Source organism: Henckelia pumila, chromosome 2, assembly GCF_033568475.1.
Source record: "Henckelia pumila isolate YLH828 chromosome 2, ASM3356847v2, whole genome shotgun sequence".
Lineage (NCBI taxonomy): Eukaryota > Viridiplantae > Streptophyta > Magnoliopsida > Lamiales > Gesneriaceae > Henckelia > Henckelia pumila.
Genome location: NC_133121.1, coordinates 107,787,044 through 107,802,833, shown reverse-complemented (window position 1 = coordinate 107,802,833; position 15,790 = coordinate 107,787,044). Strand labels below are relative to the sequence as shown.

Genomic DNA, 15,790 nt, shown 5'->3' with positions numbered 1-15,790 from the left:
TACTCCAGACCTGCTCATCAGTGCCTTCATGCAAGGGCTGGATACAAAAGATTTTCTTAAATCTCTAATAAAGAGGCCGCCAGAAACATATGAAGAATTACTTGCCCGAGCTGAAAAATATGTCAACATGGAAGAGATACAGGTTTCGCGGGCAGCTGTGAAGAGGGAACGGCCAAAAATTCCAAACAACAATAGGGTTCCAAACAATAATTCAGGGATGGGACAGCCATTCCGACCTGCATTGTTGGGAGAATTCACCTCTTTCACTCCTTTACACATGAGTAAAGTCCGAGCCCTACAAATTTGTGACGATCGAAAACTCACACAAAGGCCTCCGTGGACGGAAAATGGACCCCGAAACAGGCAATCAGATAAATATTGTCACTTTCATAATGAATATGGGCATACTACAGAAGACTACCGACAATTAGATCAGGAGATTGAGAGGATAATACAACAACATTCTGAAATAAAAAATATTTTGATCCGACAAGAGGGGTACCGTCCGAAAAGGAAACAACGAGGAAGATCGAGACAGAGAGCCAGGACTACTACTCCTCAGGAGGATTTCAATCGCCCAAATCAGGACCAGCCTAGAGATGACCGAGCTCATCAAAGACCGGCTCCGCCTGCTCGGGGAATTATCAATATGATTTCAGGAGGCCCTACTGATGGAGATTCCAATCGAGCTAGGAAAACTAGCAGCCGAAAATTAGTAAATATGGAAATTGACAATCAAACTGTCAACATTGGCCCGACCCTTTCTTTTGGGCCGGAAGATTTAAAAGGGGTTGCTAACAACCATAATGATGCACTGGTAATAAGGGCCATGGTAGCGAATTACGATGTGGCCCGGATATTTGTGGATTCAGGCAGTTCTATCAATGTTCTATTTCAAGAAGCTATCAATCAAATGGACCTGGGACAGTATAGAATAGAGCCCGTTGTCACATCACTCTTTGGTTTCACGGGTCATGCAATCCGGCCTGTGGGGTTAGTACATCTGCCCCTAACTCTTGGGAAAGGCAACGGTCGCAAGACCAGGATTGTGAGTTTTATTATAGTAGACGCTCCGTCTGCCTATAACGCTATACTGGGTAGACCTGCCATGACCACTTTCATGGCCGTCGCATCAGCTCTGCATCAGAAAATTAAGTTCCCAGTGGGTAATCAGGTCGGTGAGGTGCAAGGTGATCAAGTTGTTGCACAAAAGTGTTATGTGGAGGAATTCAGAATAGAGCAAAAAGTAGCCAGGACTGATAATGTTGACAGACCTGGATTTGCTGGCATGGAAAAAGTCAACTTGATAGAAGACGCATCTGTCACCGCTGAAGAAGAAATTGAAGAAATAATTATCTCCCCTCCTTCGGGGATGGTAAAAATGGCCCGTACCCTTGAAGCAGAGGTGAAGCAACTACTACTGGAATGCTTGCAAAAAAATAAAGACGTCTTCGCGTGGTCAGTTTCAAACCTGGTAGGGGTCCATCGGGAAATTGCAGAGCACAAGCTCAATGTAATAAAGGGATGTCGCCCTATTATTCAAAAAAAAAGGCACTTCGGTCCTGAAAAAGATGCAGTAATAAAGGAGCAGGTGGACGAGTTACTCAGGGCTGGGCATATTGAAGAAATCCACTTCCCGACCTGGTTGTCTAACATAGTCTTAGTCCCGAAATCTACGGGAAAATGGCGTATGTGTGTAGATTTTCGAGATTTGAATAAAACATGCCCTAAAGATTGCTACCCCCTACCTAGAATAGACCAGCTTGTCGATTCCACTGCAGGGCATGAATTACTTAGCTTTTTGGATGCTTACCAAGGATATCACCAAATTCCCTTGGCAAAAGAGGACAAAGACAAGGTCAGTTTTGTCACATCAACAGGAACCTATTCCTATGTGGTCATGCCGTTTGGACTCAAAAACACAGGGGCTACATACCAAAGGTTGATGGATAGAGTATTCGAGCAGCAAATTGGGAAAAATATCGAGGTCTATGTAGATGATATCCTGGTCAAGACCCGTACTGCGGACCAGTTCATTACCGACCTAACTCAAACTTTTCAGACTTTAAAGCACTATCGACTTAAGCTAAACCCCAGCAAGTGTACTTTCGGAGTCCGAGCTGGAAAGTTTCTGGGTTATATGGTTACAAGAAGGGGAATCGAAGCTAATCCCGAAAAGGTCCAAGCCATCATTACTATGAGCTCCCCCAAGAATATACAGGAAGTACAGAGATTAACAGGAAGAATTACAGCACTGGCCCGGTTTATAAGCAGATCAGCAGATAAAAGCCTTCCTTTCTTTAAGGCTCTACGAAAAACGAAAAATTTCGAATGGGATGATGAAAGTGAGAAAGCTTTCCAGGACTTGAAAGCTTACTTACAGCAGTTGCCCGTGCTGAATAAGCCTATCCAAGGGGAAGAATTGTTCTTATATCTGGCGGTGACCAACCGAGCAGCCAGTTCAGTCCTAGTCAGGAAGGACGGAATAAATCATCAGCCTGTGTACTTTGTGAGTCATGCCTTGAAGGGAGCTGAACTCAACTATTTAACGCAGGAAAAACTAGCCTTAGCTTTATTTATCACTGCGAGAAAATTGCGTCCTTATTTTTTGTCACACCGCATCACGGTGCTCACCAACAGCGTTTTGGGAAAAATTGCAGCTAATCCAGATGCATCAGGGAGACTTATCAGATGGATTACAGAATTGAGTGAGTATGACATCAAATTCGAGCCCCGGACAGCCATAAAAGCTCAAGCCCTAGCTGATTTCTTAGCAGAGACAGTACAACTAGAACAAGAAGAATTATGGAAGATTTTCGTAGATGGGTCATCATGTCAGTCCGGATGCGGGGCTGGAATTGTGATCATCTCGCCTTGGGGGGAAGAAACTAATATTTCAATCAGGTTAGACTTCAAGGCCTCAAACAATGAAGCAGAATATGAGGCATTATTGCTCGGGCTCAAAGCAGCACGAAACTTGGGCATCTCCCGAGCTAATCTGTATTCCGATTCCCAATTAGCAATCCAACAGAGCAACGGAAGATTTGAATGTAAAGATGAGAAGATGCTGAGATATATCAAAGCATTAGACAAAGCCAAAGAAGGGTTCACCGAGTTGAACTTAGAGCTCATCCCCCGGGCTGAAAATATGAAGGCAGACCACTTGGCCCGCTTAGCCAGTGCTCTGAGTAACCGATCTGATCCCATTGTCGCAGGTCGGGAACTTGTTTCGCAACTAGAAACTCTGGATGAAATTATAGCTCAGGTACCGGAAGGAGACTGGCGATATGATATGCACAAATATCTAATAAAAAAGAATTACCGAGTGATAATAAGAAAGCAAAGGAAGTTAAGAGAAGGGCTCTCCGTTTTGTCATGATCGATCAAATTCTGTTTCAACGATCTTTCTCTCAGCCTTTGTTAAAATGTTTGGGTCCTGATGAGGCCAATTATGTCTTACGAGAAATTCATGAAGGGTCTTGTGGCAGTCACCTGGGCAGTCTGGCCCTAGCTCGAAAAGCACTTTTGGCAGGATTCTTCTGGCCAACCATGCGGAAAGACTCAGCAGATCTGGTTAATTCTTGTTATAATTGCCAGAGACATGCTAACCTACAATGGAGTCCGGCAGAATACATGAAGGCAGTGGTGGCTGCTTGTCCTTTCGATCAATGGGGAATGGATATTGTGGGGCCATTCCCTGTTAGCACAGGACAAAGAAAATTTTTGTTGGTCGCAGTCGATTATTTTTCCAAGTGGGTTGAAGCCGAGCCCTTAGCCAAAATTACAGAAAATGAAGTGCTCAATTTTCTATGGAAAAATATAGTGTGCCGCTTCGGAATCCCTCGCAGGTTGGCATCAGATAATGGGAGACAGTTCTGTGGATCCAAAGTTCGGGCATGGTGCCAGGAAATGAAGATCGAACAAGTTTTCACCTCTGTAGCATACCCTCAAGGGAATTGACAATTCGAAGTTACCAACAGAACGATAGTCCAAGCCCTTAAGACACGTTTGGATGCAGCCAAGGGCAAGTGGGCAGACGAGCTCCCTTCAGTATTGTGGTCTTACCGAACTACAACTCGATCCGATACGGGTGAAACCCCTTTCAGCATGGTGTATGGGACTGAAGTTGTCCTCCCAGCAGAGATCGGACAAGAGAGTTCCAGGATCATGGCATACGGCCCAAACAATCAAGAACTGCGAGCAATGGATTTGGACTTACTTGAGGAGCACAGGTCCCGATCTGCAATTAGGCTCGCAGCCTATCGCAAACGAATGACCCAGGCCTATAACAAAAGAGTATACCCTAAGGTTTTCCAGGAGGGAGATCTGGTTATGCGAAAGATACAACATCCAGGGAAAAGAGGAAAGCTAGAGGCCAAGTATGAAGGCTCATTCAAGGTGATAGGAAAAGCTGGCATAGCTGCATATTACTTGGAAGATGCCCAAGGCAAGAGGGGTAAAAGGTCATGGAATGCTCAACACTTGAAAAAATACTATCCCTAGTAGCTCAGCTCGGGCCTCATCATGCTATAGCTCCCTAAGCTGGATAACCACTTAGTCATTCTCTTTTTGCTATTTATTTCTCAATCTTTTGCAAAAGTCAGTCCTGGTTTATTTACTTTACGGTCAGTCCTGTTTAGCGTCAATTTTTGGGAACAATTTAAATGCAAAAGTCAATTTTGTTTTATGGAACTTACCACTCAAAGTCCACCTCAGTGGCCCACATTAGTGGAATTCAAAGCCCAGGCAGGTCTGGCACCCAAAGTCCACCTCAGTGGCCCACATCAGTGGAATTCAAAGTCCAGGCAGGTCTGGCACCCAAAGTCCACCTCAGTGGCCCACATCAGTAGAATTCAAAGCCCAGGCAGGTCTGGCACCCAAAGTCCACCTCAGTGGCCCACATTAGTGGAATTCAAAGCTCAGGCAGGTCTGGCACTCAAAGTCCACCTCAGTGGCCCACATTAGTGGAATTCAAAGCCCAGGCAGGTCTGGCACCCAAAGTCCACCTCAGTGGCCCACATCAGTGGAATTCAAAGTCCAGGCAGGTCTGGCACCCAAAGTCCACCTCAGTGGCCCACATTAGTGGAATTCAAAGCCCAGGCAGGTCTGGCACCCAAAGTCCACCTCAGTGGCCCACATTAGTGGAATTCAAAGCCCAGGCAGGTCTGGCACTCAAAGTTCACCTCAGTGGCCCACATTAGTGGAATTCAAAGCCCAGACAGGTCTGGCACTCAAATTCCACCTCAGTGGCCCACATCAGTGGAATTCAAAGCCCAGGAAGGTCTGGTACCCAAAGTCCACCTCAGTGGCCCACATCAGTGGAATTCAAAGCCCAGGCAGGTTTGGCACACAAAGTCCACCTCAGTGGCCCACATCAGTGGAATTCAAAGCCCAGGCAGGTCTGGCACCCAAAGTCCACCTCAGTGGCCCACATCAGTGGAATTCAAAGCCCAGGCAGGTTTGGCACACAAAGTCCACCTCAGTGGCCCACATCAGTGGAATTCAAAGCCACAGGCAGGTCTGGCACACAAAGTCCACCTCAGTGGCCCACTAATGGAATTCAAAACCCAGACAGGTTTGGTACTTAAAATTAGTAATTAGCAATACTAACACCCATATTTTGGTGGGTAATTGAAAATCCAAGTATGATTCAAGCTCGAGGGTCATAGTAGAGCTTAAAGAGCTTAGAAAAGGTACTAATTTGCATTCAACTAGTCCAGGCACCCTTGAAGGTCGGAATTCAATTCTCACTCATCCAGTCCGGGTACATGTAGCTCGGGTTTTAGGGATACACTGGATTAATTATGACTTGATTCAGCCAGTCCGAGTGCATATAGGATAAGTCCTTAAAATTTTTAAGGGTGTGGTTTTGTCATCCAGCCAGTCCGGGTATATTTAGTACGGGCTTTCAGTACTTTACACGGTAAAGTTTGACTCAACTAGAATTCAACCAGTCCGGGTATATGTGTAGGTCGGACCCTTAAAGGATTTATACTTGATAAGTTTTGTGGCTAGATTTGCATGCACATTTATAACAGTAAAACCATGTTAGAGAAGGAAAATTCTTAAATAAACCTGAACTGGGAAGAAACATTCATAGGTGAAAGAGTAAACAATGTATCAGCCCTACCTGGGCAACAACCAAAATCAATGACCTCGCAGGGTCTACCATTTAGATCATGTTTTTAAACAATATACAAATAATCAAGGGGCGGGGGCGTCCTGTGACTTTGAGCTCTGATCGGGATCTTCTGGCTTCTCTTGCTCGGCCTCCTCCGAGTCTTCATCAGGCATGTCATCAAGAGCCTTGGTACAATCTAGGAAAAGGGCGGGTGCTCGGCTTCTGAGTACCCATTAGCCCTGAACTGGGCTAAGCACCCCTTGAAACCCTCATCAAAGAAGGTAGCCGACTTCTCAGCTACGGCGTTAGCAAAATCAACGGAATTCAAGAATTCTCTTTTCCCGACCTCCTTCGCAGCCTCAAGTTCCCGAGTCAGGGCCCGTACTTGGTTCTTTAGCTCAATTTTGTCCACTTCCAGCTCGGCAGTATTTTTATGAGCAGCCTCCAGAGCATCCCGTGTGGATTCAATCTCCACCCTCATCTCGGTCACCTTTTCCTCATGATCAGCCTTCATTTCCCGGGTTTTTCGTGTGAGCTCAGAAATCCGAGCAACGAAGGCCTCCTGGTTCAGGTTGTGTTCCTCCCGATCTTTGAGAGCTCGGCTGGTGATCTCCCCTCCCCAAGCTAGAGCCTGTGAAAGCACAAAGGGTAAAACCCAGCTCGGTACATGACAGCTCAGTATACAAGGTAAGATCGAAAAATACAATATACCTGCAGGGATGCAAGAGCGAAGTTCTGTTCAGCTTCCAAGGTAGGCACTCCTTGAAGGATTTTTAAATCAGAACGAGAAATCAGGTTCTGCATTATGCCTAGGCACCCTTGGGGGTCGGGCTTCAAGAAAAATGACATCTCTGGGACCCCGAGCTGATCGGGCATTCCCTGAGGCTCAGCGTCAGGTAGGGACCCGAACTCTATTATGGGTTCTTTGCCACGGGCTCGGGACGAGGAAACAATGGACGGCTGCTCAAGCTCGGGAAGATTAGTGTTGGGCTTTTCCTTGGTTTTGGAAGCTTTCTTTTTTGACTGTTCAGTGGGAGGAGGTTCGGGATGAGTTCTGGTCTCACTGTCCTCTGTTTTCTTCCTCTTCAAGTTCTTCAGTGCAGCTCTGAAGTTGGCAGGCATAGTGGCAGATTTGATCCTGTCGTCTAAAAAAAATAATAATAATAAAAATACGGTAAATCAAAGGCATAAGGGGAATCAGTCTAAGATAAGGATAGCACGGGTACAGGGGTACTACCTACATCCCCCTGGATCTCTACTCCCTTCCCACTGAAGCCATAATGACAGAGCAGATCCTCCTCAATCAGGCTCTCAATATCAAAAGTTTGCGCGGACATGGTGTTGATAAAATTGGTAAAGTTATGAGTAGGCAGGGCTGGGGGTTCAGGACTGGTAAAGTTCATAGCCCAGTTAGACCGGAATTTCCATGGCTGGTTGGGGTTGACAAAAAAGTATCTGTTTGTCCAGCCTTTGTGTGAGCTAGGCTTACCCTTCAAAAAGGGGTATTCGGGTCGCATGGAAATATAGAAGCGGCCCGGGGCGGTTTTCTTAATTTGCAAAAAGTAAATGAAATTTCCTATGTCTAAGGGAATTCGGAAGAAACAAAAAAGTACACCTAATGATAGAATTGAACTAAAAGAGTTCGGGGATAATTGACTCGGGCACACACAAAAGTATTGACATAAATAGGAAATGCAGTTCGGGACTGGAAATCTTAAACCCATCTTGATTTGATCTAGGCTGAAGCTCAAGAAGTGAGGGGGGGTCTGTGAGCCCAGTCTTTACGGCCCGGGATTATAAGATCATAGGTATCGGGCATTCCCGATTTCTCCCTAATGAGGGGACCTAGGTCTGGACTTAGATGGGAGGCCAGGACTTCATACCATTGTTTCCCTTTGGCAGATAATCGGGCTTCATCCGATCTGAGTTTGTGCAGTCGCTTTAATTTTTCTATACGAGTCTTCGACAGATCCAGCTCTGAGCTTGGATTATTGGAATCGGAGGGCTCGGGGTTGTTAGAGGGAGAATTGGATGCTTCAAAAAAGGCTACTATTTCCCGAACAGAAGTCTCGTCTGGGGAGGACATATTAATCAACCTAGTGTAAGGATGGTAGGACTTACAGGTGAAAGAGTTGTAGCTCGGGAGTGACACAAACAAGACAGACGCAGTAGTCTGGGTCGGGCGAGCTCTCGAAATTCTTGCAGTGTAACAGTACAAAAGTAAAAGGTAACAAACAAAATTTTACTGATTCATATATATAGAGATGGTGAATCGATCTGGACCGTTGATTTTTTACTGGATCTACGGCTCGGGACGGGACAAGTCAAGGTTTTTGGCTTCGATAAATGAACCGTCAGGGGACATCTAAGCCGTTCATGAAAAACACATCACGCGGATCTTGATCTGGACCGTCCAAAAAAAACACATTTCATGAATAAAATGCTGGACTGTTCTAGGGACACATGTACAGTGCGGGGACCGGACTCCATTCTTAGTCTAAACTCATTCTTCTTTTAGACCAGTTCGGGAGGTACTATTGATACCCCGTGAAATTATTTTAACCCGAATCCGTTCGTTATGGGTGTATGAGGGTTGGCCCAATTATTGAATTATAATCATTAGGTAAGGTCCAGCCCAGTTTTACACCTGTTAGGGCTTTACTTAAATTGGGATGTTATTTATGGGCCGACCAGAGCTGGCCCCTAATGGGATGGATAGACTTCTCTTACATGCATTGTGGATAAGTTTGACCATCTCAAGATATTTATGAGATGGGGATAAACTTGAAGGCGGTCCAATGGATGAAGAGTCCCAGTACAGGACATGTTATAATTCGACTAGGTAACTTACTCTATTTTTCTTATAAATACAGGTATTGTTATGGTTGTATGATTCATTATTCATTACTCACTTCTACATTCACGCACTCATATTTCTCAGTTTTCGCATTAATCATACCCTCTGCCTTTAAGACACTGACTTAGGCATCGGAGGGGTCACGCCGAAAACACTTTCGGCGCCCCTTTACCTAGTTGTTGTTTGTGCAGAACTGGTTGTCCCGACCCGACCTGCTTCATTGGAAATTCGGAGGATCCATTCTACCAGACCGAACCCGATGTAAAATTTCGACATCATCAAATACCGAGCAATGCATCAATTCCTTCGAGTTCTTTAGTCCATTTTCCACAAGTCCATGCTAAAAATACTACCATCAATATTTCTATCCATGTTAAAAATAATGAATAATAGACGTTAATTAGTGTTTATGTGATACTCTACTATTAAGTGTGAAATTAAAAAATATCAACTTTAGCGTGCATTGCAAGCGGTCAAAATCTTCTGACTTTGGACATACTATTATTGTGCAGGGTATAATGTGCACTACGGATAGCATACATGCGCGCCGCAAAAACCCATATTTGTTGATTGTTGTGTGACTTGATTCAAATTAACTTGAATCTTACTTGGTATTTCAATTATCAATTGAATTTATCTGTCGATGAAATTTTATTTTCTTAGGCATGAGCCTAATTGATTGGGTTTCTCGTAAAAATCTTATGGGCTTATCATATTGAGCCCAAAACTTATTTTTAGCACAAACTGTTTGGGTAAAAAAATTCGAATGTGGGTTTTAGTTGAGTGGCCTCTGATCTTTTTTTTTCTAACAAAATTTTAGTCAATGGGCGTTGATCATTTTTTTAACGTAGGTTTTAATTGATTGGGATGTGTGGGCACACAAGTGTTTAAGACACAAGAACTTCAAATGTGAAAAAGTATTGTATTGCATTCAACTTGATGGTTTACAAATGACAACTCCACCTTATTTATACTAGTGGTTTCTTACCATGAACGGCTAAGATATATTCGATCTAACAATATAGTTCAACTCTCTAGAAAGTTCTGCCATCTACACTAATCTACATAAATTTTAAATGCACAAAAGAATTCTAAACAAGTTTAGATGATAATGAATTTAGAAGGTTCTAGATGTCACCGAGCCTCTACAAGACAACATACTTTGTTGATACTCTAGCCACCTCAAATTGTATGATTAATTCTTGGAATTTCCACAAGTCGTTTTTGTTTTCCTACACTACTTCGGTCTATCCTTTCTACTTGATCAAGTATTAAGTGTTAGGTTGCACTCCACGAGTCCACGTTGTCGTTCAATACGTTTAGCAAGCATCTCTTAAAATCTTAAAGACGTCAGTTAGATCTGTCAATTCGAAATAGGCCGCCCTGAGTCGTTAAACAAGGCTGGGTGGGCTGGTCCAAAATCTCAGCGCATTGTGGAAACATCAACGCAACCTGCTAGAAAATTAAAAAAAATGATAAAAAAATATTTAAAAAAATTGGCTAAAAATTAAAAAAAAAACATATATAATAAATTATAAATAATATTCATATTTAAAAATTCATCAAACATACATAAATCATAATAATATAGTTTTTCAAAATTATTAATTATACATAAACTATCAATTTATTAATCATGTATAAACCCTTTAAAATAATATAAATCATTCAAAACTTATCAACCATGCATAAATTATTAAAAATAATAATTATAATATAATTTTTTTTAAATGTAAAAATAATGACGGGTCGGCCCACCCGCCTTGACCCGCGTGGTGAAACGGGCCAAACGTGGCAACCAGTTTCAGTTTGCCTCCAAACCGACCGTTAAAATCACAACTCAACCCATTTTTTTTAATGGCATTACGGGTTGGTCCGACAGACTTAACGTGAATTAACAACTTTATTATCATCCAAGGAGGTGTTTGATGTGAATTCCCTCGACTAATGCCATCCTCATTCGGATAGTAAGGATATTCACACGAAAAACTAGATAAATCTTCAATGTGTTGGGAAGATAAGGCAGTATGATACCGTTTTATAGACCATTTCAAATCTTCGTTTTCGAGAAATGTAACTCCGATGCAAGGAGCTAAAAAAGTTCTGTCCATGGGGGCTTAGAAATAATGCCGCAATGGGTGGTACTTCTCTATGTTCCAGAGCATCGTGGTTTGCTATATGTGCTGCTGCAAAGGTGGCTCGTGGTAGTAATTGGAAGGGGAAAAGTCAGAAGATTAGAGCTTCATTTGAACATGTATTTTAAAACCGTTTTTAGTATTTTATAAGTATAAAGAAACTTGAAGTATGTGTTTGGATAAAATTTTTGTAAAATGTTTTTAAAAAATATTTTTGTATAAGTGTTCTTCAAGTATAGTTTTTAAAGAATACTTGACATGTGTTTTTATATGTTTTTAGAATGAAACTATGGAATACAAAGATGAACAACATTAGTTTGAAATGTTAAAATATTTTTATAGAATAGTTGTCGAAACACATATTTATTCTTAAAACAACTTTTGAAATATTTTATAAAAAAATTTTTAAAAAAAACACTTGTAAAAAAATTTTATAAGTACATATCCAAACAGAGCCTACTTCTTGCAAATGGATTTTCGGTTGATCATATGAGAGCTGGAATAGTCAAGAATCTGACTCAAATATGGATCATTGACTTCAAATATTATAAGCAAAAAAATTTATGTTATATTTTTGGAGCAATAGTACTAGCATAATCACAGTAATATTAAGATGATTATATGTAAATTGTATGTATAATGAAATCCACAACTGTTAAGGGTGACTGCCTATATGTAGGTGGTGATGATTTTTTGGTTTTTGTTATTGTTTTTTTGAATAGATGTATATGGTGATTTGTTTAAGGATGATTACGTCAAATAAATAAATAAATATCATATATATTATCGTAATTTTAAATATAAATTTATACTTTTAAATGATAGTTAAATATATTTAAAAATTATTTACTAAATATTTAGAAATCATTGGAGAGAAAAGTGGAGAAAAATTGTGAGAAAAATTTCAACCTACCCCATGGATATTACTCCATGGGACAGGTGTATGTATTTTATTTGTTCAAATCATGTGGGTCTCATATAATTCATTGGAACCCATATGATTTGAACCAAGCATTGATTGCCAATCTAACCTACCTGAAATATGATAGAAATATTATGAAACCTGTATTAATAAGGAACGTTTGGGAGCAAATTTGAAAAGTTTTTTTATATGATAAATACAAAGTGGTTAGTTTCATAGCCACAAGCTTTATAAGATTAGTACCTTTTGAAACGAATACACGATTTTGGGCTTCACATTTTTGTGTACTTAATTAAGGGCCTCCAGTCGTCGAGTTTCCAATCTTTGTGTAATGGGATTATACAACTTAATTATGGGCCTCCCGGCTCCGATAAATAAGCCCAACTTCCCAAGCAAAACCTAGTTGTAACTGGGCTCTCAAATGTCTAAATTGGGGCCGGGACGGGCCCGCCATCATGCAGGTTGGGAATAGGTTGCTTTATGGAAAGAGTCAAGGTTACAAGTGTGAGTCAACCCGTTTAAAAATCACACCTAAACAATTATAAAATGGATATCTATCCATATTTAAAAATTCATCGAGCATACATAAATAATTATAAATAATATAAAATTTTAAAATTAATCAATTAAACATAAATTATAAAAAAATATTTTAAATCTTATCAATCATATATAAATCATTTCAAATAATATAAATCATTCAAAACTTATCGATCATATATAAATTATTAAAAATAGTATTTATAATGTAATTATTTTAAAAAAATGTAAGCCCGCCTCGCGGCCCAAACAGATTAGCCCGTTTCAGCCCACCTTAAGACGTGCCGCCAAAAGCATGATCTAACCAGCCTTTTTTTAGTGGCGGAGCGGGTTCGTACGACGGACCAAATTATAATTGACGAGTCCAGTTATAACCATAGTCCGTAGAGATACATATTAGGCATTAAGCAAATTTTTTTTCTATGATCGGAAAAATCGGATTCTCAATTAAACCAAACCGGAATCCTTTTAAAAGAATATGACCGGATTCCAAGTCAAATTATTTGTGCTTTGGACAGCAACTACTATTACTTATATACCACTATTTGTCGCACACATGTTACGTATAAAACATAATATATAAATATTGTTTAAATTTAACTACAACAATCGAAAGCATGTCACGGATATTTAGATAAAAGGGAGGTTGGAGGCCCGTATGTTTACGTATATGTACAATATTGAATCTTACATATCCAAATGACAGGAGGACAAAATCGACATAAGTTTTTTGGTGTGTTTTGACATATCAAATTAGTCAATTTAGCATGTTCATACTTTATAATGTCGTAAAGATTCCAATTATTGTTATTCACACTACATTTTATGAACAAAGTAACCATGAGTCCATGATTCCGAACATAAAATGTGGTCCACTTAACAGAAGTCAAAAAGTGGAAATAACATCATTCTAAGTTAATTGTTAAATACTGGTTTATGGACAAGAAAAAAAATAATCATAAAAACTCACTTGAAACAGTTTATTGGATCAATTTTGTAACACGGATCTTTTATTTGGATCACAAATGAAAAGTATTATTTTTTATGCTAAAAATATTACTTTTTACTTTAAATAAGAACAGAGTTGACTTATCCATCTCACGAATAAAAATCCGTGAGACGGTCTAACAATATACCTATTCATGGGTAATTTATGGTTAATTTCATCACACACATTTGGTAAAACTAGTATTATGCATGATTTTGTGCATTTCCCTTTGTCTCGCCATAAAATAATTCCACCCTATCTTTTTGACAAAAAAATAAATCATTCCTTATTTGGTTCCTTACTTTTAAGCAAACTATCGAGTTTACCTCAAACCCTACTTTTGACCCAAATATTTACCCATCTACGGAGGAAACAAACACTATGATTGTGTTAATTAAATACACGCATAATCCACTTCTGATTTTAAACTTCAAAACTATAAGAGTGATACTCGAATTCTTTTCATAGAATTGATATTTTAAAAATAAAAAATGAAATGCATTACAAATTTTATTTTTGCACTAAGCCACTACTGTATCCGAAATTCGAAAAACAAAATTGAAATGCTTCTATTCTCTAACCAAAATGACCCATAATATTGTGCGTATGACTGAGAGACAAACTATGGATGAGGTGGACATGATTTTCTTCAAAAAGATAAACAACATTTAGCGGACTCCGAAACCAGGATGGCCCATTCATTTTCTAAATTTTCTTTTTTTGCCCAAAAAAATATTTTCCTTTTTTTCCTTGAAAGACGTTTCATGCATGTAAACTTTTAGGTTTTGTTTGAACGTGTACTTATAAAATGTTTTTATAAAAGTGTTTTTAATTTTTTTTTATAAAGTATTTTAAAAATTTTTTTAAGAATAAATATGTGTTTGGACAATTATTCTATAAAAACATTTTAACATTTCAAAAATAATGATGTTCAAGTGTCTTTAAAAATTATACTTGGAGAACACTTTTTTTAAAAAAAAAAAAAAGCTCAAAACATTTTTTCAAACACATATTTTAAGCTTTTTTCACTTATAAAATAATTAAAATATTTTTAAAGTAAATGTCTAAACAAAACCTTAGCATGTAAATGAAGTTCCATATAAAGTTTCTGCTTTCAGGCCTTTCTTCTTCTTCTTTTTTTCTTTTGTTTTTTTCTTCTTCTTTTTTTATGAAGCGTAGAAGCCCTTTCGGTGGTGAATGAATTAATTGAAGCTGCGTCAAATAGTCAAACTTTTTGCTTACTTTTGACTCTTTTGAATTGCTGACTAGTAATTCAAAAGTGTGTATCTTGTGATTCTCGAATATCAATTTCACCTCCCCATATAAAAAAAAACACAAATGAGCCGGTGTCTTACGAGATGGTCTCACAAATATATATATATGAAAATGGCAATGCAATTCATATATATTTACAATTAAAAGTAATACTTTGGACACACAAAAGATATTTTTCTATGAATTGGGTAGATTCGGATATCTATATTAAAAAATTGACCCATAATACGATCTCACAGTCTCATACTCTCATTCATCGATTTTTTTTTTTGTAATGAAATACATACGATTCATGTGACACCTGATCCGGTGATCCCTACCCTTTCGGAGTAATATATATTAATATTACGATCATATATCCACGGTCAATAAATCAAAGGTGAATAGTCGATCATTATACAAAAAGAATTAATGTGGCATGCCATATATTTTATCTAAGTCAAATAGAAGTTGGTTGTGATTTACGATTTACTATCCAAAGTTTGATACGCATGACAGCCTCCATTTTGGACTTCATTAGAACCTAATCATCACGCTAATGTTAATTTCATGCACGCTTCTTCAAATTCAAAAGGCATTGTAGTGTATATTATGTCAAATAAATGAATATTACGTCAGTCGTTGCTCATATAAATGCTCACGGGCTACAAGAGTTCATGAGATCAAAATTAAATATATATATATATATATATATATGACTGAATGTCGATTTCAGACGGAGAATTATATATGGTATGCATGCGATTTTCCGACCAGCATTTAGTTGTATATGGATTTCAAATGACTATCACGTTGATGGAGAAATGATTTGAAATTGAGTTACAAAAACATATATTCGAGTCATATGAGTACAATGAATTTGAGACGTAAATTTGAAATCAGATCCATAGCTTAAATGTGTTTCGATCAAAATACGATCTTTGTGTCATTTTCATTTTTCTAACCTGGAAAT

At 39.2% G+C, this 15,790-nt stretch overlaps 1 protein-coding gene across 1 annotated transcript; it reads left to right on the top strand.

The window, feature by feature from the left end:
• Window positions 1–4,107: 4,107 nt before the first annotated feature.
• Window positions 4,108–4,503, top strand: LOC140878112 (uncharacterized). Its single transcript, XM_073281718.1, has one exon. It carries the CDS (start codon window positions 4,108–4,110, stop codon window positions 4,501–4,503), a length of 396 nt encoding a protein of 131 aa, XP_073137819.1.
• The last annotated feature ends 11,287 nt before the right edge of the window (window positions 4,504–15,790 follow it).

What these genes read in the sequence shown, in the direction of transcription:
- LOC140878112 (XM_073281718.1), top strand. Translation starts at nt 4,108, where the DNA reads ATGGTGTATGGGACTGAAGTTGTCCTCCCAGCAGAGATCGGACAAGAG.